At 38.9% G+C, this 26522-nt stretch overlaps 1 protein-coding gene across 1 annotated transcript in view; it reads right to left on the minus strand.

Moving 5' to 3' along the window:
- Positions 1 to 26522, minus strand: part of FRAS1 (Fraser extracellular matrix complex subunit 1) — an 868578-nt gene that overhangs the window by 25323 nt on the left and 816733 nt on the right. The window contains 9 exon segments of the mRNA XM_053703296.1: positions 840 to 1072; positions 4778 to 5053; positions 8326 to 8513; positions 8636 to 8836; positions 10166 to 10322; positions 18467 to 18672; positions 20496 to 20643; positions 24581 to 24741; positions 25642 to 25986. Coding sequence (XP_053559271.1) covers positions 840 to 1072; positions 4778 to 5053; positions 8326 to 8513; positions 8636 to 8836; positions 10166 to 10322; positions 18467 to 18672; positions 20496 to 20643; positions 24581 to 24741; positions 25642 to 25986 — 1915 coding nt within the window.

Consider the following 26522-nt stretch of genomic DNA (forward strand, 5'->3'; position numbering starts at 1 on the left):
TAATAACAGAGGTAAAACATGTATTATAATTATTATTATTATGTGTTGGTTATGCAAGACTGGAGAATGGGTAATAAAGGGAAATCTATAGAAAATTGAGCTAAGTGAATATTGTGCAGTCACTAAAGTTTAAAGAAAACCATAACTCCAACAGAAATCCATAAAGATATTGTTTATATGTTAAGAGACCCTGATCCATTATACTCTACAATTAAAAAATATGGTGTACGGAGTCATGTAGAAAATGCCACTGCTCCAGTCACCCAACAACAGTTGCCACTAACAAAAATCTAAAGACAATTCATGACATGGTGATTGGTGACTGAAGACTAACAATACACAAAATAGCTAAGTCCTCAGGGGTGTCATCATTTTAGTGCTTTGGACATGAGAAACTTGTAAGCGTGTTGGGTGCCCTGAATGTTGACCAAAGAGACAGCGGTTGGTGAGTTCACAAGAACTTTTGAGAAAAATTCAACGGAATCCCGATGATTTAATTCTATAGGCAATTTGTCGCTATAGCCAAGTCATGGATACACCACTTGTACTTAATACAAAAGCACAGGTCAAGCAGTAGAGTACCATGGCTCTCTAAACTTCTTTATTTCTTTTTTGAAAGGCATAATGTTGCAATGTTTGCAGAATGGTGTTGAGCTGAAGGGGAATTGCATTTAAGAAGAAAAAAAATATCACATTGTTCCTAGTATTTTCTTTTCTATGACAGGATTGGGACGTATTGATCTACCCTTGTAAAAGTAAAACCTCTCTGCAGTCTTTTATTTCTATTGGCTACATCATTATATTTTCTGTTGAAGCAATGTTTGCCGTATGTGGATTACCTATTTGGATGTTCTTTATGTTTGACATCAAGATATTTCAAAGTGGCAATGAAAGACTGGGCTTGGAATCCTCTGGCAGTCCCAGCAACTACTGGCGTGTGGCAGATGGCGCTGTCCGTTCCTATGGTCACAATATTGCTTCTCAGTGGAGTTCCCACATGCCCAGCTTTATCCACCGCTTTGGCAACACAACGAACGTGGAAACGTCTGCTGAAGTAGATGCTATCCAGGACCTTAAGCAAAGATATAAAAGAAACATACAATTTGCAGCTGACATCCTTTAATGTAGCCTTACAATATTTGTTTTGTTTGCTGTTCTTAGAATAAGCATCTAATGGAGCACAATAGATTTAACATGAAATAGTACATTGTAACAAGACTGCTGTTCTCATGAGCTTATAAATAGTTAAGCTTTAAGATATAAAAAAAATGTTGTATATTTCTTTATATAGAAAAATATATTTTTTATTTGAGATATATATACATATTATTTTTTTTTGTATAGCGCCGCCAAATTCCGTAGCGGCGCTACAATCATAGAAAAAGTAAAATGTACTGCTTTCTTACAAATATCGTTTTACAAAAACCCTGCAAAAACTCATGTAACAAAAATGTTTTTGTGTGTTAAAGTGACATTATACACTCATTTTTTCTTTGCATAAATGTTTTGTACATGATCTATTTATAAAGCCCATAAAGTTTTTCTTTTAAATAAATGTATAGTTTTGCTTATTTTTAAATAACATTGCTCTGATTTTCAGACTCCTAACCAAGCCCCAAAGTTTTATTTGAATACCGTCAGCTACCTTCTCCAGCTTGCTACTGTTTGTGTAAAGGGTCTTTTCATATGCAAAAGAAGGGGGAGGGGGGGGGAGTGTCTTATTTGCCACTTGCAGTGGGCTTTCCAGCTACCTTTTCAACAGAGCTAAACTGAGAGCTTCTAAGTAAGTTTTTAAACCGTTTTATACTGGATTTTTATATCAATATCTGTGCATCTTATTCTTTATAGTAGTGTCTATTACATGCAGTTATATGAAAATGAGTGTATACTGTCCCTTTAAGCCAATCAAAATTTAGAATGTTCCGGGGGTTTCAGGAAGTACCTCAAACGTAATTTGGAAAAGTTTACTAATTCTAATAGGATAGACTGGAATACCGTTGGTATAAATTTATTTGTGAAGACTGATGAAAGACTGGTATGTAGGCCAATGTGTATAGCTCATCTTCTTAGGTACATTTTTAGGTACAGTATGTACAGTATAATTATTGTGAAACAGTGACTCAAATTTCAATTTAGACTACAGATAAGTTTATATATGTGATGTTTATCCTGGACCCAATTTAGGGCTAGACTACCAGTTGAAGCGCTATTCATTGCTCCTGTGCTAACTCCGCTAAAAGTAATTTTTTGCGCACGTTGGGCAGTGTGCGAGTTAGAAGTTGAAAGTAAAAAGTTTTTGCTCTTGCGCAAAAATGCTGAAGTTAGGCTATTGCGACCGTGTTAACGTATTCCCCCTATAGACTTCAATGTACAATATATTTATATATATATATGATTATATATATGTATAGATATATACAGATATATATAGGAATATCTATAAATACTTAGAATATATTTATCTATGTGAAGAACATTGGAATGTGAAATATTTACAGTAAATACATAGTTAAACTTTATTAAATATGAATATTGCATAAATATGATCTTACATGTTTTCATCTACTTGACTGCAAAGGGCTCCAATGCACTATATATGTATACATTTGTATTTATATATCTATCTCCTACTGATGAGTTCCAAAAAGAACGAAACAGGCTTGTCTAGTGAGTGATTTCTGGTTTGCTGTCATAATCCTGTTAAAAGGATCGCTGTGTTAAAACAGTATTTTGAAGCAAAAAAACTGAGAATTTGCATATCTAATTTGCATATCTTACCCACAATTCTCTTGTGCATTGGTAACATTGTATGTTGAGAATTTCTGTGGAAAAGCGAGCGGGAATACTTGCCTAGATGTGCTAATTTCCTATGCAAATATTTATATTGATTTATATATATATATATATATATATATATATATATATACACAACACACAGAAAACCTGGCACTTGCCAGCAGATTCACAGTAATGTTTAAAAGCAAAACTGGGGGAAGTCAGTTACATTTGGCGCCAAAGGATCAAGCCCAGGACCACAACAAGGTCTCCCCCTTCCTGGGACCCTAAACCAGCACCCACGCAATGCATACTTCCAAACAAACCAACTGGGAACCTCCCAGGGTGACACAGGCTATTGTAACCTCCCCTATGTAAATACAAAACACAGGAATGGACCGCACTCACAAACTGGACTGGGTACACATTCTAAGCAACAGCAAACTCCACAGCCCTGAACACTGACAGACAGCTGCAAAGTTCCCAGCAACCCAGGCAGTTAACCCTAGAGCAGTCTGGGTGACAGGCCCGCAGGACTGTGGAGTTTGCTGTGGCTTAGGATGTGTACCCAGTCCAGTCTGTGAGTGTGGCCCATTCCTGTGTTTTATATATATATGTATGTCTGTAAATACATATATACACACACAGTATAAATAAATACATATTTACACACACACATACATATTTATATATATATATACACATACACACACACACACATATATATATATATACACACACACACACACATATATATATATATATACACACACATATATATATATACACACACACACACATATTTAGACATGTATAAGTATGTATCTTTATTTTAAAGCCCTTTCCAGGCCTTTTTCTTCTTCTAACACTTGAGACATATCTTTTTCATTATATTTTAAATGCTTTTTATTAGATAGTATTATTATGAGTGTAACTGTACTTTTAAATGTATTTTTTATGTGTTTTGTGACACTTTTTATTCGAGCATAACAATTAACTAGAGCTCTGAAGTCGCGCTATCCCGACGAACGTTAAATTCAATTGCACTCAAGCAATCGCATTCACTTTCAACCTGTAATATGCACGCTACTTCTGATGCATGCAAACGGTCACAATAAACCCAAAATTGCTCACGTGCCACTCGTAATCTAGCCTCTAGCCCTTAATGTGATTCTTACCACTGATGAGCAGCCATAATTTAATTAAAAGTGCACTGAATTCCTAATAACAGGCATGTGTATACCCTTAAAAACATATGGAGAAAAAAACACTTTCAAAGTATACATTGTTTGTAAAGCCCATTCAATTTTAGCAAAGTAATTAATAAAGTTTGCTAGAAAAATGCTTCATATAATCCTATTTATAAAAATACATTAGGAAGAACATCCACCTGGCTTTAAAGGGCTTTTTCTTTCATCTTTAGGATAGAGCATGAAATTTTAAGCAACTTTCTAATTTACTCCTATTATCAATTTTCTTCGTTCTCTTGATATCTTTATTTGAAAAGCAGGAATAAAAGCTTAGGAGCCGGGCCATTTTTGGTTCAGAACCTGGATAGCACTTGCTGATTGGTTGCTACATTAAGCCACTAATCAGCAAGCGCTACCCAAGTTCTTAACCAAAAATGGGTCGGCTCCTAAGCTTGATAATAGGAGTAAATAAAAAATCTGCTTAAAATATCCGAATCATGAAAGAAAACATTTAGGTTTAGTATCCATTTAATCTGTAGTCAGGAGACCTCTAAAAAATAATTATTATAGATTGCTGGTGCTTATCTGATTGGCTGGGGGGCATTTATCTGTTTCCCGTACTAGCCAATCAGGTTGCTTACCAATTAGGGCTGTGATTGTTGACTCCCTCCTAATGGATAGCTGACTATCAAGTTAATGACTAGTAGTAAATATGTAGTGACATAAATTATGAATAACAATTCAGTGTCATAGATTCCTATGCTGATTGATTATAATGTCTCCAAAGCTACAGTATTGGTTTGGGTACATACCATTTGATTTACACTGGTGAAAGGGGTTGTGTCAGTGATTGTCTCAAAGGGAGATCTTGCTCCATTGGAATCTGTGGGTGCTGCCACCTCCCAGCTGAACATAACAGTGGACTGGTTGATTCCAGCCTCCTCACAACGCTCCCTCATAACTGAATATTTAGGAAAGTGAGGGTCACATGGAGTGACGCAGACTAAGGGGTATCCTGGGGACGGAGATTTCTTGACACCTTCTTTAGTAACTTCTTCCACATGGTCATAATCTGCAAGAGATACCACCTGAAACACAAAGCAAAGAAACTTGTCACCTGTTATGAATATTTCCTGAGCACCCTCTGCAGTCACCATTTATGTAAATATGCTTCATCTCATTCATACTGTTCCTTTAAATCTCCACTACCTTCGAACCAAGCCTATATATTCTGGACACGCCCCTTCCTCTCTGCTTTAGAATTCTTTTTCTAGGACGCCTGAAGCACGCTCCAAGTTAAGCTAACGGATACAAGCCAAGATATACATTTTACCCCTCAGGGAGTAATCAGAATCTCACAGTCTTTTCCAAAGACTTCCATTACCTACTCGCAAGAGTTAATCTACTGCAGACTCCAGCATCACAGGCTCGCTCCTCTACTCAGTTTGACACAGCTGATCTGCAGCGTGAACCTGTTACACCCTCAATAGCATCGATTCCCACATCAGCACTGCGAACCTGTAGCTCAGCGTGCTCACAGCACCGCACGCCAGTTCATCTACAAGGAACCACCGCCTCTGTCCGTGCCTGTTAACAAACCGGGTGATCTCCTCCGATACAGCCATACAATTCGCTGTAGCTCTGTTACCCCCTTCAGCTCCGTAGAGCGAGATACACGCACGACAACCTGTGCTCAACATCAGCTGTTAGCCACTGCACTCTGAAGCCTCGGACCAGCTGCTCCGCAGCCGGAAGTTAGAGAGATCACAGAAATACACAGGCAGTGAAGTTATTTGTTACTTGCAACAGTGGTAATGATTTCAAAGTCTCACCTTGATCTACAACCAGCTTGCCATCACATAGTTGGTAACTAGCTGTCTTACCTCAAAATACTATATATAGACTCTTACCAAAATCCAGGTTGCAACAGTTACATCCTATTGCAACCTCTCACAGATTGGCAAACATTCAATATATCTATAAGCTCCGCAGTTGTGATCCACATAGATCAGTTTGGCTCAGGTCCTTGACTTCCTTGTGGGGTCATAAATAACAATAATACAAAGGCCTAATTATAGAGTAGGTCCAACCTGGGAACATGTTAAAATTATAACCTTTTGTTTAATTAAACTTAATAGACATTATATATATATATATAATAATGTGGCAATTATGAAAATGTTTTACTTTGAAAGGTAATAATCAAAGCAATACATTTTCAGACTGCAACAGGAGGAATGTGATTTGTGCAGCTATTTCTCTGAAATTAACTGGATATTAAAATAAAATTAAATGTAAAGTAATTAACCGTGGAGCAGGTACTGATTTATGTGTTTAATTTGTAATTCATTCATTTATGAGTGACTGATGCTTTCACACCTCCAGTAGAGTAGTTAATTATTCATGAGAAGTCATGAAAACAGTGCAGGAATATTTCACGTAAGATGTGACAGTCTGCATCCTCAAGAAATGTTATTTTTGTGAGGAAAACATATGGCTAATGTGACAGGGCAAAACGATAAAACACACCGACATTCACAGAAAATAACACTTTTAATTTCAGACTTCAATAGTTAAATAGGTACAAAATAAACATCTTGTGGGCATAGTTAGCAAACATTCTTCATGTTTATGGGAAAGAACTGATGTGCACTTAAAGGACCATGAAACTTGACATTTCAGCGACGCATAAAATGTTTCATTATTGCAATATACATTCATTATTTATTTTGCAGCCTTTTGTTGTAAAATACATCTAAAAATGTGTTTGTTCCACTTTCTCCCAGGGAGGCTTGGGTTAATACTTTAAGGCAATTTATGTGAGCTTTTGTTTACTTTTCCCTCACTCCCTAAGCTTCTGTGGTGTCACATGCTTTTAAAAGGTGGACTGTCAGTTTTGCATCAACAATCATGATAGGTAAATTATTCTTTGCAATAGAAACCAAGTTGAATCCGTGCTTAACCACCTTAAGGGGATACAAGAGTGCAAGTTACAGAGTTTTGCTATATTAGACTATTAGTTGTGATTGATTAGCAAAGGTTTCTTTTGTTCTGGGGGACAGGGAAATCAGTGAATAGAATAAACATAAAACAAAATACTAATTTGATAAAATTAAGCTGCAGATTTAATTGCAAAATTATTCTTAAAAATATGAAGGTTTATAATCATGTAGTTTACAGTTTGTGTTTAGTGTCCCTTTAAAGGAATCTTTATATAGAATGTTAGTTATGAGCAATGAAACAACTTAGCAGTGTATTTTCATGATTTATTTTGACCTATTTTCGTGTAATTTAGCTCTTGAGCAATTTCAAATTCACAGAACTTGAAATGCACTATGCTGACTTCTCAAGGATAACTATTATATAGATCTGCTAAACAATGCACTCTATACTAACATTGCATCCAAGGCTAGCCTTGCTGTCTCTTGACTAAAGTCCAGATTGGGGATATTGAATTTCTCCAACTAAGAGGTGAAGAACAGGGCAGGAAGCAGTGATCTGCTGCTTGATAAATACTGACTGCAGGTTCGCTTGTGGAGTGAAGGGCTTGATAAATTGAGCCCTAGGTGTTTACTGCCCCATTACAGAGCTTCAATACTTTTTTCAACATGTATATTATATTACATATTGGGGCCAATTTATCAATGTCTGTCCGACATGATAAGTTGTAGACAGAACCAGAACTGCTTGTGCAATGCCGCTCCCTGCAGATTTGTGGCTAATCGGCTGCTAGCAGGGGGTGTTAATCAGCCCGATCGTATAGGATTGGGCGGATTGCAGACTGCAGCCTCAGAGGTAAGCAGACTAGTTATGGAGCAGCAGTTTTAAGACCGCTACTTCATAACTGCTGTTTCCGGAAACAGGGGCATTAAGCTCCATTCGGAGCTTGATAATTCGGCCCAATTATGTGTACCTTTATAAAAAATATGCTCATTAGAATGTTTCATCTTCATTTTCAAATTAGCGGCTACAATGATGTGCCACAGTTTGGAATTGGGAGCCACAGGATTAAGTGTGAAATGTTTTTAATTATGTGTTTATGAATTTGAGGAATATAGAAGTCAGTGAAAGACAACAACAGTTAGAGACAACACTTTTATAATAATACAAATCTTTTTATAAGGCTCTCTTAAATTCTAAACAACCCTGTCAGCAGAGTAATACTAACAGATTACTCATTGGCTAATACGGACAGACCCCACAGCTCTGTTGGTAAACAGTGACAAGCCCTACCAACATACAAACAAAAAGTATAATATCCTTTTTAAAACTTAAAAAATATAAAAAACTGCAATACATTTTAAATTATTGTCATTTAGATGCAACATGAAATATCCCTTTTATACAATTAACAACTTACAATAGGTGGGGCTGGCAAGATCAGGCTGCCTGCAGCTTCCTGATCCAAGATGGTCACGGTTGCAGTGGTGATATCACCAAGCACGGCTTCCACAGGATCATCTGGCCCCAGAACCAAGGAAAATGATTCATGCCACTCCCTGTCCTCATTTGACAAAATTTCTACCTTAAACATAATATGATCCATACCTGCAAATGGAAAGAGAACAGAGCTGTGATTAGTTTCATGTACATGAAAAAAAAATGATTGTGGTAAAATTTCTCTTGATACAGACTAAAAGGAAGTTCTGTTCTTTGGAAAAATTACTCACCAGGACTGAATTTTAGAACCCGGCTTTTTGGATAGTAATCAACACCAGACTGAGCAGAGCCATCACGTGTGCTGCAACGGACCTTTGATGTCCTGTTCTGGTCTCCTTTTCTTATCACTTTTATGTTTAAAACAGCGATTCCTTCTGGCCCTTGCGGCTCTCGAATTTGGTAAGTTGCTTCTTCAAATTCAATGGTGGGTGCTAAAAAGAAAAGTCTCAGACAGTTACATGTATGTAAAGACTGACGCTGGTCAAAAGTTGAAATTATATATCTAAAACCGTGACTGTGTATCACTTGTTTATTTGTAACTGAAAATAAATAGGGGTTGTAGACAACCCAAGATGCATCACAGACTAGATAGGGGTGGTAGACAACCCAAGATGCATCACAGACTAGATAGGGGTGGTAGACAACCCAAGATGCATCACAGACTAGATAGGGGTGGGAGACAACCCAAGATGCATCACAGACTAGATAGGGGTGGGAGACAACCCAAGATGCATCACAGACTAGATAGGGGTGGTAGACAACCCAAGATGCATCCCAGACTAGATAGGGGTGGTAGGCAACCCAAGATGCATCACAGACTAGATAGGGGTGGTAGGCAACCCAAGATGCATCACAGACTAGATAGGGGTGGTAGGCAACCCAAGATGCATCACAGACTAGATAGGGGTGGTAGACAACCCAAGATGCATCACAGACTAGATAGGGGTGGAAGACAACCCAAGATGCATCACAGACTAGATAGGGGTGGTAGACAACCCAAGATGCATCACAGACTAGATAGGGGTGGTAGACAACCCAAGATGCATCACAGACTAGATAGGGGTGGTAGGCAACCCAAGATGCATCACAGACTAGATAGGGGTGGTAGACAACCCAAGATGCATCACAGACTAGATAGGGGTGGTAGGCAACCCAAGATGCATCACAGACTAGATAGGGGTGGTAGGCAACCCAAGATGCATCACAGACTAGATTGTGGACTGTGGTTTATATGCTTAAATAAAAGATGACACCCCCAAAATTCAAAGGTACCAGCTGCCCTGAGTTTACACGTGGTGGCTTTTTTTTTTACAAGTTTATTGCTCCATACATAGCAAGGAGAGTAGTAAAGAAGGGAGGAAATGGATATACAGAACTAACTAAATCTAGTTAGCAATAAGCAGTAGAAAATAAGATTTCCACCAATCACTCTTGATATTTATCTTTGTGTTCAACTTTTGGTACTCCGAGTTGTATGGTCTAGATTAGAACTTCTATTATAGACTACCTTTATTTGTTTGAGCAGTCTTATTTTTATTTTACAGCTCATAGTTGCACACTATGAGTTCTAAGTAAGTTCTTGCCTATCTGGTAATTATACATTAATTGTCATATACACTAATATTTAAAAATATTTAAAAAAGAAACACACACACACAGCTTGCTTTGAGGCAACATATCCCTTTAAAATATAATTTACTGTATAGTGTCAAGATCTAGACAGTTTGGTAACATATCTATACGTAAAAGGTTAAACGTACCATCTTCGTCATTAGTTATAGTAACAGTAGCCATGTCATTTTTCCCAATTCTGGCTCCGCTCCAATGATTCCCAAGAGGATGGCCGAGATAAATCTTGAACTGCTCTTCTGGTTCAAATACAGAATCATCATTGATGAAAACTGAACAATTCTTCATCTGTGATGAGATGAGACAGATATTATTAGAAAAATAATTATGTCTAACTTGGTTTTAAAGGGAAATTAAAGGAATAGTCTAGTCAGAATTAAACTTTCATGATTCAGATAGAGCTTTCAATTTTAAGCAAATTTCTAATTTACTCCTATTATCATATTTTCTTCATTCTCTTGGTATCTTTATTTGAAAAAGCAAGAATGTAAGCATAGGTGCCGGCCCATTTTTGGTTCAGCACCTGGGTAGCGCTTGCTGATTGGTGGCTACATTTAGACACCAATCAGCAAGCGCTACCCAGGTGCTTCTAAGCTTACATTCAAATAAAGATAGCAAGAAAACGAAGAAAAATTGATAATAGGAGTAAATTAGAAAGTTGCTTAAAATGGCATGCTCTAACTGAATTGTGAAAGTTTAATTTTGACTAGATTATTCCTTTAAATTTAAAATATAATCCCTCTTGAAAAAAAGCTGAACTAAAAATGAAGGCTTTGGGGTTTCTGTTGAGTGGGCAAAGAAATAGCTACAACTCTTGGAGGGAAGAGAGTATATAAAGGGTAATCTAAAACCTCACCTAAATCTGGTCCTCTCACACCGAACATTTTTTGGGAAATATATGATTTATGAGTTTCATAGCCATAAATGAATATGCAACCCTTAAAGTGATGGTCCATTCTCCCCTTTTTAAGGTGTTAGTGATATTTTAGATGGGGTTTAATTCATCAGTTGTAATAAAGATGCGCTAAAACTTACTTTTTAATATAGATATAAAATTCAAACACCTCACGTTCCACCGCCCAATTCAAAAGTACATTTTCCTGTGAGCTAATGGTTTAAATTGTTGTCCAATCAGCGCTCTCCCCATATGGCACCATTGTGGTAGCTATAGCGCTGCTTAGAGAACAATTCACACCGTTAGCTCAAACAAAATTGTACTTTTGAAGTGGGTAGCAGAGCACGGGGTATTAGAAATTTATATCTATATTAAAAAATATAATTTATGCTTACCTGATAAATTCATTTCTCCTGTAGTGTAGTCAGTCCACGGGTCATCCATTACTTATGGGATTATATCTCCTCCCTAACAGGAAGTGCAAGAGGATCACCCAAGCAGAGCTGCTATATAGCTCCTCCCCTCTACGTCATACCCAGTCATTCGACCGAAACCAAACGAGAAAGGAGAAAACTATAGGGTGCAGTGGTGACTGGAGTTTAATTTAAAATTTAGACCTGCCGTAAAAAACAGGGCGGGCCGTGGACTGACTACACTACAGGAGAAATGAATTTATCAGGTAAGCATAAATTATATTTTCTCCTGTTAAGTGTAGTCAGTCCACGGGTCATCCATTACTTATGGGATACCAATACCAAAGCTAAAAGTACACGGATGACGGGAGGGACAGGCAGGATCTTTACACGGAAAGAACCACTGCCTGTAGAACCTTTCTCCCAAAAACAGCCTCCGAAGAAGCAAAAGTGTCAAATTTGTAAAATTTTGAAAAAGTGTGAAGAGAAGACCAAGTTGCAGCCTTGCAAATCTGTTCAACAGAGGCCTCATTCTTAAAGGCCCAAGTGGAAGCCACAGCTCTAGTAGAATGAGCTGTAATCCTTTCAGGAGGCTGCTGTCCAGCAGTCTCATAGGCTAAACGTATTATGCTACGAAGCCAAAAAGAGAGAGAGGTAGCCGAAGCTTTTTGACCTCTCCTCTGTCCAGAATAAACGACAAACAGGGAAGAAGTTTGACGAAAATCTTTAGTTGCCTGCAAATAAAATTTCAGGGCACGGACGACGTCCAGATTGTGCAGAAGTCGTTCCTTCTTTGAAGAAGGGTTAGGGCACAATGATGGAACAACAATCTCTTGATTGATATTCTCGTTAGTGACTACCTTAGGTAAGAACCCAGGTTTAGTACGCAGAACTACCTTGTCTGAATGAAAAATCAGATAAGGAGAATGACAATGTAAGGCCGATAACTCAGAGACTCTTCGAGCCGAGGAAATAGCCATTAAAAACAGAACTTTCCAAGATAACAGTTTGATATCAATGGAATGAAGGGGTTCAAACGGAACACCTTGCAGAACGTTAAGAACTAAGTTTAAGCTCCACGGCGGAGCAACAGTCTTAAACACAGGCTTAATCCTAGCCAAAGCCTGACAAAAAGCCTGAACGTCTGGAACTTCTGCCAGACGTTTGTATAAAAGGATAGACAGAGCTGAAATCTGTCCCTTTAACGAACTAGCAGATAAACCCTTTTCTAAACCTTCTTGTAGAAAGGACAATATCCTAGGAATCCTAACCTTACTCCATGAGTAACTCTTGGATTCGCACCAATATAAGTATTTACGCCATATTTTATGGTAAATTTTCCTGGTAACAGGTTTCCTAGCCTGTATTAAGGTATCAATCCCTGACTCCGAGAATCCCCGCTTTGATAGAATAAAGCGTTCAATCTCCATGCAGTCAGCCTCAGAGTAATTAGATTTGGATGTTTGAAAGGACCCTGAATCAGAAGGTCCTGTCTCAGAGGCAGAGACCATGGTGGACAGGACGACATGTCCACTAGATCTGCATACCAGGTCCTGCGTGGCCACGCAGGCGCTATTAGAATCATTGATGCTCTCTCCTGTTTGATCCTGGCAATCAATCGAGGAAGCATCGGGAAGGGTGGAAACACATAAGCCATGTTGAAGTCCCAAGGTGCTGTCAGAGCATCTATCAGTACCGCTCCCAGGTCCCTGGACCTGGATCCGTAACAAGGAAGCTTGGCGTTCTGGCGAGACGCCATGAGATCCAGATCTGGTTTGCCCCAATGATGAAGCAGTTGGGCAAACACCTCCGGATGAAGTTCCCACTCCCCCGGATGAAAAGTCTGGCGACTTAGAAAATCCGCCTCCCAGTTCTCCACGCCTGGGATGTGGATCGCTGACAGGTGGCAAGAGTGAGACTCTGCCCAGCGAATTATCTTTGAGACTTCCATCATCGCTAGGGAACTCCTTGTTCCTCCCTGATGGTTGATGTAAGCCACAGTCGTGATGTTGTCCGACTGAAACCTGATGAACCTCAGAGTTGCTAACTGAGGCCAAGCCAGAAGAGCATTGAAAATTGCTCTTAATTCCAGAATGTTTATTGGAAGGAGTCTCTCCTCCTGAGTCCATGATCCCTGAGCCTTCAGGGAATTCCAGACTGCGCCCCAACCTAGAAGGCTGGCATCTGTTGTTACAATCGTCCAATCTGGCCTGCGGAAGGGCATCCCCTTGGACAGATGTGGCGGAGAAAGCCACCATAGAAGAGAATCTCTGGTCTCTTGATCCAGATTTAGCAGAGGGGACAAATCTGAGTAATCCCCATTCCACTGACTTAGCATGCACAATTGCAGCGGTCTGAGATGCAGACGCGCAAATGGTACTATGTCCATTGCCGCTACCATTAAGCCGATTACCTCCATGCACTGAGCCACTGACGGGTGTTGAATGGAATGAAGGACACGGCAAGCATTTAGAAGTTTTGATAACCTGTCCTCCGTCAGGTAAATTTTCATTTCTACAGAATCTATAAGAGTCCCTAGAAAGGGAACTCTTGTGAGTGGCAATAGAGAACTCTTTTCTACGTTCACCTTCCACCCATGCGACCTTAGAAATGCCAGAACTAACTCTGTATGAGACTTGGCAGTTTGGAAACTTGACACTTGTATCAGAATGTCGTCTAGGTACGGAGCTACCGCTATGCCTCGCGGTCTTAGTACCGCCAGAAGAGAGCCCAGAACCTTTGTAAAGATTCTTGGAGCCGTAGCTAACCCGAAGGGAAGAGCTACAAATTGGTAATGCCTGTTTAGGAAGGCAAACCTTAGATACCGGTAATGATCCTTGTGAATCGGTATGTGAAGGTAGGCATCCTTTAAATCCACTGTGGTCATGTACTGACCCTCTTGGATCATAGGTAAGATGGTCCGAATAGTTTCCATTTTGAACGATGGAACTCTTAGGAATTTGTTTAGGATCTTTAAGTCCAAGATTGGTCTGAAGGTTCCCTCTTTTTTGGGAACCACAAACAGATTTGAATAAAACCCTTGTCCGTGTTCCGACCGCGGAACTGGGTGGATCACTCCCATTAGTAAGAGATCTTGTACACAGCGTAGAAACGCCTCTTTCTTTATCTGGTTTGCTGATAACCTTGAAAGATGAAATCTCCCTTGTGGAGGAGAAGCTTTGAAGTCCAGAAGATGTCCCTGAGATATGATCTCCAACGCCCAGGGATCCTGGACATCTCTTGCCCAAGCCTGGGCGAAGAGAGAAAGTCTGCCCCCCACTAGATCCGTTTCCGGATCGGGGGCCCTCACTTCATGCTGTCTTAGGGGCAGCAGCAGGTTTTCTGGCCTGCTTGCCCTTGTTCCAGGACTGGTTAGGTTTCCAGCCCTGTCTGTAGCGAGCAACAGTTCCTTCCTGTCTTGGAGCGGAGGAAGTTGATGCTGCTCCTGCCTTGAAGTTACGAAAGGCACGAAAATTAGACTGTTTAGCCCTTGGTTTGGCCCTGTCTTGAGGCAGGGCATGGCCCTTACCTCCAGTAATGTCAGCGATAATTTCTTTCAAACCGGGCCCGAATAATGTCTGCCCTTTGAAAGGAATGTTAAGCAATTTAGATTTAGAAGTCACATCAGCTGACCAGGATTTAAGCCACAGCGCTCTACGCGCTTGAATGGCGAATCCGGAGTTCTTAGCCGTAAGTTTAGTTAAGTGTACTACGGCATCAGAAATAAATGAATTAGCTAGCTTAAGGACTTTAAGCTTGTTTATAATCTCATCCAATGGAGCTGTGCTAAGGGTCTCTTCCAGAGACTCAAACCAGAATGCCGCCGCAGCCGTGACAGGCGCAATGCATGCAAGGGGTTGTAATATAAAACCTTGCTGAACAAACATTTTCTTAAGGTAACCCTCTAACTTTTTATCCATTGGATCTGAAAAAGCACAGCTATCCTCCACCGGGATAGTGGTGCGCTTAGCCAGAGTAGAAACTGCTCCCTCCACCTTAGGGACCGTCTGCCATAAGTCCCGTGTGGTGGCGTCTATTGGAAACATTTTTCTAAATATAGGAGGGGGTGAAAAAGGCACACCGGGTCTATCCCACTCCTTGTTAACAATTTCTGTAAGCCTTTTAGGTATAGGAAAAACGTCAGCACACGCCGGTACCGCAAAATATTTATCCAGCCTACATACTTTCTCTGGAATTGCAACCGTGTTACAATCATTCAGAGCCGCTAATACCTCCCCTAGTAATACACGGAGGTTCTCAAGCTTAAATTTAAAATTTGAAATGTCTGAGTCCAGTTTACTTGGATCAGATCCGTCACCCACAGAATGAAGCTCTCCGTCCTCATGTTCTGCAAATTGTGACGCAGTATCAGACATGGCTCTATTATTATCAGCGCACTCTGTTCTTACCCCAGAGTGATCGCGTTTACCCCTAAATTCTGGCAATTTAGATAGTACTTCAGTCATAACATTAGCCATGTCTTGCAAAGTGATTTGTATGGGCCGCCCTGATGTACTTGGCGCCACAATATCACGCACCTCCTGAGCGGGAGGCGAAGGTACTGACACGTGAGGAGAGTTAGTCGGCATAACTTCCCCCTCGTTGTCTGGTGATAATTTCTTTACATGTACAGATTGGCTTTTATTTAAAGTAGCATCAATGCAATTAGTACACAAATTTCTATTGGGCTCCACATTGGCCTTTAAACATAGTGAACAAAGAGATTCATCTGTGTCAGACATGTTTAAACAGACTAGCAATGAGACTAGCAAGCTTGGAAATACTTTTCTAAATAAATTTACAAGCAATATAAAAAACGCTACTGTGCCTTTAAGAAGCACAAAAAGCTGTCACAGTTGAAATAACAATGAACCAAAATAGTTATAGCAACCAATTTTTCACAGTAAATGTATTAAGTTAGCAAAGGATTGCACCCACCAGCAAATGGATGATTAACCCCTTAATACCCAAAAAACGGATAACAATTTAATAATTAACGTTTTTATCACAGTCAAAACACACTGTCACAGGTCTGCTGTGAGTGATTACCTCCCTCAAAACTAGCTTTGGAGACCCCTGAGCTCTGTAGAGACGTCCTGGATCATGGAGGAAGAAATAGGAAGACTGTGACTAAATTTTTACTGCGCAATAAAGCGCTAAAATAGGCCCCTCCCACTCATATTACAACAGTGGGGAAGCTCAGTAAACTGTTTTTATTCAGAAACAAACGACAGCCATGTGGTAAAAATCATGCCCATAAAGTTTTATCACCAAGTACCTCAGAAAAAACGATTAACATGCCAGTAAACGTTTTTTAAAAATGAAAATTATGAAATGTTATTAATAAGCCTGCTGCTAGTCGCTTTCACTGCAGTGCAGGCTCAAATATTACTTTAATATAGACAGTATTTTCTTAGTGAAATTCCATTCCCCAGAAATACCTCAGAGTATACATACATACATATCAGCCTGATACCAGTCGCTACTACTGCATTTAAGGCTGCACTTACATTACATCGGTATTAGCAGTATTTTCTCAGTCAATTCCATTCCTTAGAAAATAATATACTGCACATACCTCCTTGCAGGTGGGCCCTGCCTGCTATCCCCTGTTCTGAAGTTACCTCACTCCTCAGAATGGCCGAGAACAGCAAGTGGATCTTAGTTACGACCGCTAAGATCATAGACAAACTCAGGTAGATTCTTCTTCTAATGCTGCCTGAGAAGAAACAACACACTCCGGTGCCGTTTAAAATAACAAACTTTTGATTGAAGAAATAAAAACTAAGTTTAACACACCACAGTCCTCTCACACGTCCTATCTATTAGTTAGGTGCAAGAGAATGACTGGGTATGACGTAGAGGGGAGGAGCTATATAGCAGCTCTGCTTGGGTGATCCTCTTGCACTTCCTGTTAGGGAGGAGATATAATCCCATAAGTAATGGATGACCCGTGGACTGACTACACTTAACAGGAGAAAGTAAGTTTAAGCGCACTTAAAATATCATTAACATTCCGGATCTGTTTTTAAAAAGGGGAGAGTTGACGATCACTTTAAGGTAACTAAAATATTGATCTGTGCCCCATGTGTTAGGAAGTTGTCAGTCACTGTTTTAAAGCATCCAGTTCAGTAGATGTTTTATTTTGAAGTATTATAAATATTAAAGGGACAGTAAATACATTGTAAATAAAAAAACCTTGAATATGTTTAATTTAAATATGATCTTTTACAGATACATTCCTTCCCAAATCCTCTGTTTAGTATGTTTAAAAACTACAACACTTTCTCTTTTTTAATATCCCCAGACTGCCCATCACTTTCAGCTATTTTTTTCACTAATGCTGTCATTTATTGATACATCATGGACTCGGGTTAAAATAACTGTAAATACACATACAGTATATTCTGCACCACCTCAAAAAAAAAAAAAAAATATTCAGCACAATAATCTTACTTTCCGTGTTAAAGGGACATAAAACAAGTTGGGATAGAGACAAAATATAATAATATGTACTTATAATTACTTTACCTGCAAATGTATACTGCAGTGCCTTGCCATTAACCCTTTCTTTTAAGTTTCCGAATTGTAAAGTTCTAACTCCCCCCAAACATTTCCTTCTATGGCTATATCTATTGTAGCTTTGGTAGAATGCAAAAATGCATAGGGATTATCTGCTGGAGCATGCCTAGAAGCTGTAAACTCAGTTGAAATACAATGCCTGTTTCTAAACACTGATAAGGGGGGTGGAGTAGACTGCTCCAGGCAGCATGGCTATTTAAGTATTTTTAAAAATATTTTAAAATACTTGCCAGCAATTTTTAAACAATTGTTTAAGCAAACTATTTTTTATTTAATTAGCCCTTTTAGGATATGCACAGACCTCAACATGTTTTATGGCACTTTAAACAAAGATCAATTTATGCTTAGCACATGCATAGGTAGATCCCAATGACACATAAAGTAGACCCCATCTCACCCAAAAATACAATAAACATAACACACATTCGACTAACTTGACTCAGTGTGAACACCTTTAAAAATATGGAGAAAATAGAGAATTGTTTTGTCCAGTTTATGTTACATGCACCTACCGAAGGATGAACATTTCAGAGCTTACTCACTTTGTCTCCTTTCAGAAACGTAATACGGGAATCATCAGAGTTTCTTCTTTCTTCAAAATCATCCATCACCTGAGCGGTCTGAGACTGAGTGTAACAACGTACAGAGGACTCGAAACTCAAATCTCCAGTACGAATGACAGGCACATGCACAGCTCCATCTTTCTCCTTCACAGTGAAGACATCTTTACTAAACTGCATGCTGGGAACTACAAAGACATTTCCAAAGGGTTTCAAACATCCCTCTTTAATAACATACATAAAAAAGAACACAAAATATAGGAGTTGATCTTCGCTTGTTTTTGGCAGATAATTTTTTGGCCGGTAATATCACCATATTTTTCCAGTAATCACAATTCCAAAATGCTCCTGCCCTTAAAGGGACATTGTGCTGTAAAACAGTTCCCCTTAATGTGCTCCCAATGACTTCTTATAGTAGCTGCAGAGTATAACGTGCATGGGAATTTTCTCCTTTATGTTTAGTTTTGTATACAAAAAAATTGTTTTTGCTGATTCAAGCCTCAATCAATTGTACTCAAGAATATGCCCATATAAATGGGCCGAGCCAGCAGAAATAGTAGACCTCCTACTCTTATCTATTCCTCTACACATTAATGCCTCTCTCTCTTACCTATCTGACTTTACACAATGGCTAAAATGAAAAATTAAAATGTTACTATCTCTCTCTCTTACACAGTCTACTGGGAACTTGATTTCAATTTGCTGCCACTTGTTTACATAACTTTTCTTTAGAGAATGTTTAAGCATTCAACTTTTTAGTATATGTGGTGGTTTCAACAGGCAAACACAGCTAGTTTAAATGACAAAATAAATGTAAAGGAGCTATTTGTAAATAATTTAATACACTACAGCAAGTAAAACAGATCACTGGGAACACATTCAAGTAGCGTAGAAATTACCTTGCAATGTCCCTTTAATACCCCTGAAGCTTGAAATCATTAGATCCAAAAAACAACAGGAAACAGTTATCTGTGTTGTTTTACTCTATCAATGTAAAAATAAAAAACAAAATGTGAACGATTAACAAACTAAATGGTGATCTTGAGGGTTTAGCTAAATGTTGATTGATCCTTTTTAATCCTGCGCAATGATGCTAACAGGTTACACATGTGCAATCAACCTGTTGTGCTCCAAATGTATAGTGATATGCGAGTATCTCTGTCTCTCTAATGCAGCGGGTGATCAACCTTGTCTCTCCAGAGGTTTTGGAACTGCATTTCCTATGATGCTCAGCCAGCATTTCCCAAGATGCTCAGACACTTTAAGCTGGCTGGCCATCATGGGAAATGTAGTTCCAAAACCTCTGGAGGGCCAAGGTTGATCAATTCTGCTAATTCTTATTAGTGTAAAAGTGTTTACTCTTTGTTCTCATTATATTCTATTTTGAAGAGATACCTAGGTAGGCATCTGGAGTACTATATGGCAGTAAATAGTGCTGCCATCTAGTGCTCTTGCAAATGGATAACATTCTTGCAAAACTGCCGCCATATAGTGCTCCTAAGCTTACATCCTTACTATTCAACAAAAGATACCAAGAGAACAAAGAGAAATTGCTAATAGAAGTAATTTAGAAAGTTGTTTAAAATTGATGCTCTGAGGCCCATTTATCAAGCTCTGTATGGAACTTGAGGGCCCGTGTTTCTGGAGAGCCCGCTGCTCCATAACCCTGTCCGCAGACAGAGATCGCCACAATTCAACCTGATCGAGTATGATCGGGTTGATTGACACCCCCTGCTGGAGGCTGATTGGCCGTGAGTCTGCAGGGGGCGGCGTTGCACCAGCGGCTCACAAGAGCTGCTGGTGCAATGCTGAATACGGAGAGCGTATAGCTCTCCGCATTCAGCGATGTCTGTCGGACCTGATCCGCACTGTCGGATCAGGTCCGACAGACATTTGATAAATAGGCCTCTCTATCTCAATCATGAAAGAAAACATTTGGGTTTCATATCCCTTTACGTTTAAATTTCATGACCCTTTAAAACAAATATGAGATTATGATCATGTGACTTACCATCCTGGAAAGTATCATTAATCGCTACCATTGCTTGAAATGGTTTGGTAAGTTCTGCTCCTTGTGCTGAGCTGAGGAAAACCACAAATGTCTCTAAACCTTCAATCACAGGGTGCTGAGTATCATCCATTATAGTCAGAGTACAATGCTATACAGGAAGAAAGAAACATCCTTAATCACACTGGTTTGATATACAATGTTTTTATTCCCAACCCGTTAAGAGTTTGTCCATTTGGATAGTGTAAGCATGAAAAAAGTTATGTGTGGGGTTTGCCATGTCTCTCATTCAGAGAGGAGTTGCCGCGTTATTTGGCTGTACTGTGTTTATTTTCGGCAGGGGGTCGACTGATATACTGCAGGAAAGCTTTCTGTAAAAGATATAATCATGCACAAAGTCATACCTCTTCACATCTGTAGCTGGGGACTCAGGAGGTTGGGCGGGAATGTGAGCGGGGCCGTGTCTAGAGTCAAGGTCGTGGATGGATAGTGGGCAGGTTTGTGGGCATGTCTGGTGGACAGTGGACGTGTCTGGCAGTCCGTGGGTAACTGGCTATAGGACAAGCCGTTTGTTTCCTTGTTAAAGGGACATTAAACTGCTGGGCACAACTACTCTAGTAACTTCTCACTGTGCCAGATACTGGAGCTCCGCCTCTTTTTACTGGGGGCTGCCATGTTGAAGCACAGGTATCTCACAGCCTGTGAAATAAGCTTTATTTATTTATTTACAGCTGTATACTGTGTTTCAGGTTAGGGTGCATTATACAAAACAGGAGCTGTACATTTGTGCTGTGGTTGCATTGATCTATATTATTGTTTAGTGCTTTTATAAATATATTTTGTGTAACTGTAAAGCTGTGTAAAAAAATGTAAAGCTCACATGATGTATCATGCACACTAACCTGAAGCACATTATACAGCTGTAAAAAGTGGACAATATTACTGTGCACAAATTCTGTCACTGTCTGTGACAATACCTGAGCTCCAAGATGGCTGTCACCAGTACAAAGAGGTATCTGGCACCTTTAAGCTATTAAAATAAGAGAACGGATTTGAAAAATGCTGCAGAAACAGAATGAAATGCAATAGCATAGTGAGAAGTTACTATTCTTTTGTAGTTGTGCACAGCAGTTTAATGTCCATTTAAAGGGACAATAAACACTTTGAGATGGTAATAAAAAAAGATAAATTGTATATATAAAAAAACTCTGAAATATACTTTCATTATTTATTTTGTCTCATTTTCCTGTAATTCCATTCTGAAATTGTGAGCTTTTCAGTTCATGTTAGAAATGGAAGTTCTGAAGACTGTTCGTTGGCTGCACACTCTAGTGACCTTTTTATAACTGTCCCTAGTTGGCCACAGCAGAGAAGGTAACCTAAGTTACAACATGGCAGCTTTGTTTTATAGACACTGAAAATTTACACTTATTTTCTCAATATTTAAAGGGACACTGAACCCAAATCTTTTCTTTTGTGATTCAGTTAGAGCATGACATTTTAAGCAACTTTCTAATTTACTCCTATTATCAAATTTTCTTCATTCTCTTGGTATCTTTATTTGAAATGCAAAAATGTACGTTTAGATGCCGGCCCATTTTTGGTGAACAACCTGGGTTGTTCTTGCTGATTGGTGGATAAATTCATCCACCAATAAAAAAAGTGCTGTCCAGAGTCTGAATCAATAAAAAAGCTTAGATGCCTTCTTTTTTAAATAAAGATAGCAAGAGAACGAAGAAAAATTGATAATAGGAGTAAATTAGAAAGTTGCTTAAAATTGCATGTTCTATCTGAATAACGAAAGAAAAAAAATTGGGTTCAGTGTCCCTTTAAACAGCTAATGACATTTAAAAAAAATGAATCTACATGTTATTCCTAGACTAAACTTTTCTTTGAATGCATCATTCTATCTAGCATTTATTTAGTGTTTAATGTCCCCTTAAGCATGCTGATTATAACCCTTGGGGATAAGTCTTCCTAAGGGTGATAGCAGGAGACCAGACATTGACCTGTTTCTCTATGTGCCTAGAGGGATATTGCTGCACCTTACTGACAAGGACTACAAACGGCCTAAACGTACATCTGGGTTTGCCATGTAACTCATTCAGGGGAGGATTATCCAGAATCTCAGGGCTGGACTTTTTATGGAGGACCAAACTGGTATACTGCAGGTAAGTTTCTCTGTGTTTAAGATATATTCTGCAGAAAACATGGCTTTGTTTTCTGTTTGAAATTCTTTTCTATTTCTTATATATTTAACCTGCCAAGAAATAACCATTTGAAACAGACCAGAATATGTTTTTAGGTGGATAATTGACTCACAAGTAAAATCCATATCCATAAACAACCATAAATGATATATACATATATAAAAGCTATAAACGATATATACATACAGGGAGTGCAGAATTATTAGGCAAATGAGTATTTTGACCACATCATCCTCTTTATGCATGTTGTCTTACTCCAAGCTGTATAGGCTCGAAAGCCTACTACCAATTAAGCATATTAGGTGATGTGCATCTCTGTAATGAGAAGGGGTGTGGTCTAATGACATCAACACCCTATATCAGGTGTGCATAATTATTAGGCAACTTCCTTTCCTTTGGCAAAATGGGTCAAAAGAAGGACTTGACAGGCTCAGAAAAGTAAAAAATAGTGAGATATCTTGCAGAGGGATGCAGCACTCTTAAAATTGCAAAGCTTCTGAAGCGTGATCATCGAACAATCAAGCGTTTCATTCAAAATAGTCAACAGGGTTGCAAGAAGCGTGTGGAAAAACCAAGGCGCAAAATAACTGCCCATGAACTGAGAAAAGTCAAGCGTGCAGCTGCCAAGATGCCACTTGCCACCAGTTTGGCCATATTTCAGAGCTGCAACATCACTGGAGTGCCCAAAAGCACAAGGTGTGCAATACTCAGAGACATGGCCAAGGTAAGAAATGCTGAAAGACGACCACCACTGAACAAGACACACAAGCTGAAACGTCAAGACTGGGCCAAGAAATATCTCAAGACTGATTTTTCTAAGGTTTTATGGACTGATGAAATGAGAGTGAGTCTTGATGGGCCAGATGGATGGGCCCGTGGCTGGATTGGTAAAGGGCAGAGAGCTCCAGTCCGACTCAGACGCCAGCAAGGTGGAGTACTGGTTTGGGCTGGTATCATCAAAGATGAACTTGTGGGGCCTTTTTGGGTTGAGGATGGAGTCAAGCTCAACTCCCAGTCCTACTGCCAGTTTCTGGAAGACACCTTCTTCAAGCAGTGGTACAGGAAGAAGTCTGCATCCTTCAAGAAAAACATGATTTTCATGCAGGACAATGCTCCATCACACGCGTCCAAGTACTCCACAGCGTGGCTGGCAAGAAAGGGTATAAAAGAAGAAAATCTAATGACATGGCCTCCTTGTTCACCTGATCTGAACCCCATTGAGAACCTGTGGTCCATCATCAAATGTGAGATTTACAAGGAGGGAAAACAGTACACCTTTCTGAACAGTGTCTGGGAGGCTGTGGTTGCTGCTGCACGCAATGTTGATGGTGAACAGATCAAAACACTGACAGAATCCATGGATGGCAGGCTTTTGAGTGTCCTTGCAAAGAAAGGTGGCTATATTGGTCACTGATTTGTTTTTGTTTTGTTTTTGAATGTCAGAAATGTATATTTGTGAATGTTGAGATGTTATATTGGTTTCACTGGTAAAAATAAATAATTGAAATGGGTATATATTTGTTTTTTGTTAAGTTGCCTAATAATTATGCACAGTAATAGTCACCTGCACACACAGATATCCCCCTAAAATAGATAAAACTAAAAACAAACTAAAAACTACTTCCAAAAATATTCAGCTTTGATATTAATGAGTTTTTTGGGTTCATTGAGAACATGGTTGTTGTTCAATAATAAAATTAATCCTCAAAAATACAACTTGCCTAATAATTCTGCACTCCCTGTATATAAACGATATATACATATATCATTATATATATATATATATATATATATATACAGGTACATATATATATATATATATATATATATATATATATATATATTCTGTTTCATAGCAATTACAGATTGATACATTACCTCTACCGTTTTCCCTGGCCTGAATTCAATTTTTTTGGAGCTGGGGATGTAGTCAATTCCAGGCGTGGCAGAGGGTGGGTCTGAAGGACGAGTGGCGCACCACACTGATGTGGGAACAGAGAGGTCTGGGCCATTACGGATAACAGGTATCTCAATAGTTCCTGTAAAAGGCCACACCATATAATAAGAAAAATCTAAGTAGTTCTACCGTTTAATCTCAAACATAAAGTAAATAGTACTACTGGAGAGCAAAGCCACAACATACCGTTTTATTGCAGTTTAAAAAATATATATATATATCTAAACCCAGCAGTGTTTGCTCATCCCACTGGTACTGACCTTTAGAGCTTTATTTAAAGGCACACAAGTGCACAGTAAAAACGCACCAATCAGAAGATTCTTGTGCTGCAAGATCAGCACTGAGCGTTTGTACTAAATGCCAATTTCTTAGTTAAAAAGGAATAAAGCAGACTTTATTTTTTATTGTAGATATATTACAAAGCAAACTACAATTACCCTTTCAATGCTGAGTTATTTATTATCTCTGTGCTAAATCCATTTTTACACTTTTGAATTGGCTCGTTGAATTTAACTTCAATTACAGTACGTTCTCTGTGAGTTACCCACACAAATCATGTTTCTTTCTGCAGTGAAATGTATCCGGGCTGTCTTATATTATTATTATTATAAGCCAGTGCGCACTAGGAGGGAATGACTGCAGAATCAAACTACCATTTCATAGCTATTATTTGTGGAACACTAGAGACCTCTGGATGCTACATAGAAAAATACTTTATTTTAAACCAGCGCTAGTTAAACCATTTCCCTTGGTATCTGCAGCCCCTGAATCAATCACCATTTTGGCTAAGAACTATATTTTACTCAATAACAAATATGTAAAACAAAACACGCATTTACGTGAGAGACAGTGGTAAAGTAGAGGAAGTATAGACACAGAATGTGAGTATTTGTGGGAATAAATGGAGAATATCAGGGTACATCCTCTCTAGCTCCTAAAAACAAGATGGTGAGTATATTGGTGAATATACAATATCGTTTACCTGCATCTTCACTAACGGTAAATGTCTCGTTTCCCAAGAAGACAGTGGAAGCATCATTTGGTCCTTCTATCACCACTTTGGCTGAAGCGATGTTTCCAATCCTTGCGTTCTGAGACGTATCAGCTAAAGCTATCTCAAATTCCTCCTCATCTTCATACTCACTGTCATCAACCAGTTTCACATCACAAGTCGACATGGTAACTCCAGGACCAAAAATGACTCTGTTTTCATTGGACATTGCCCTGGACTTGAAATCAGAACCTGATTCTAATGCGTATAGGCTGCTGCCCTTGGCGGATTTTGGCACCGTGTAGCAAATAGCAGATACAATGCTTCCTGAATCACCTGGAATAACAACACAGTGAGATACTGTCAACTTTCGTATTGGCAATAATTTTGTTATTTGTAGTAACCTTTGTTTTTCTTTTTCTGAGAAGAAATATTTGTTTGCACCACAAACAGACAAAGCTTTAGTAAACCAGAGACTTTTACACAGACCTAGCAAAGACATTGCAAGTTTCAATCCAATCAGAACTTTAGTGAATATGAGAATGTATTTTGCTTTTATTTTTCATTATTATTTATTTATCTTGATAGTTTCAGAATAACAACCTTTTTTTCCCAGTCATGTGACTGCTATTGAAAAGCATTGAGAAGCAGTGCCTTTATTAAAATAGCCAGTAGGTGGAGCTGTCCACTTGTGTTGCAGCAAAGCCAAGCAAGCTGAAATTAATCAGTTTAACCAGACCTGAGCTATCGAGCAGATTTCAAAGGAACAAGATCTTCCTGTCTATAAATCAGTCCAGATTGGAAGTGAAGTCTGTGTTGTGTGATTATTTTATTAGGTTTATAATGCTGTTTAGCAAAAAAATGTGTTAATT

This window comes from Bombina bombina, chromosome 2 (genome assembly GCF_027579735.1).
Source record: "Bombina bombina isolate aBomBom1 chromosome 2, aBomBom1.pri, whole genome shotgun sequence".
NCBI lineage: Eukaryota > Metazoa > Chordata > Amphibia > Anura > Bombinatoridae > Bombina > Bombina bombina.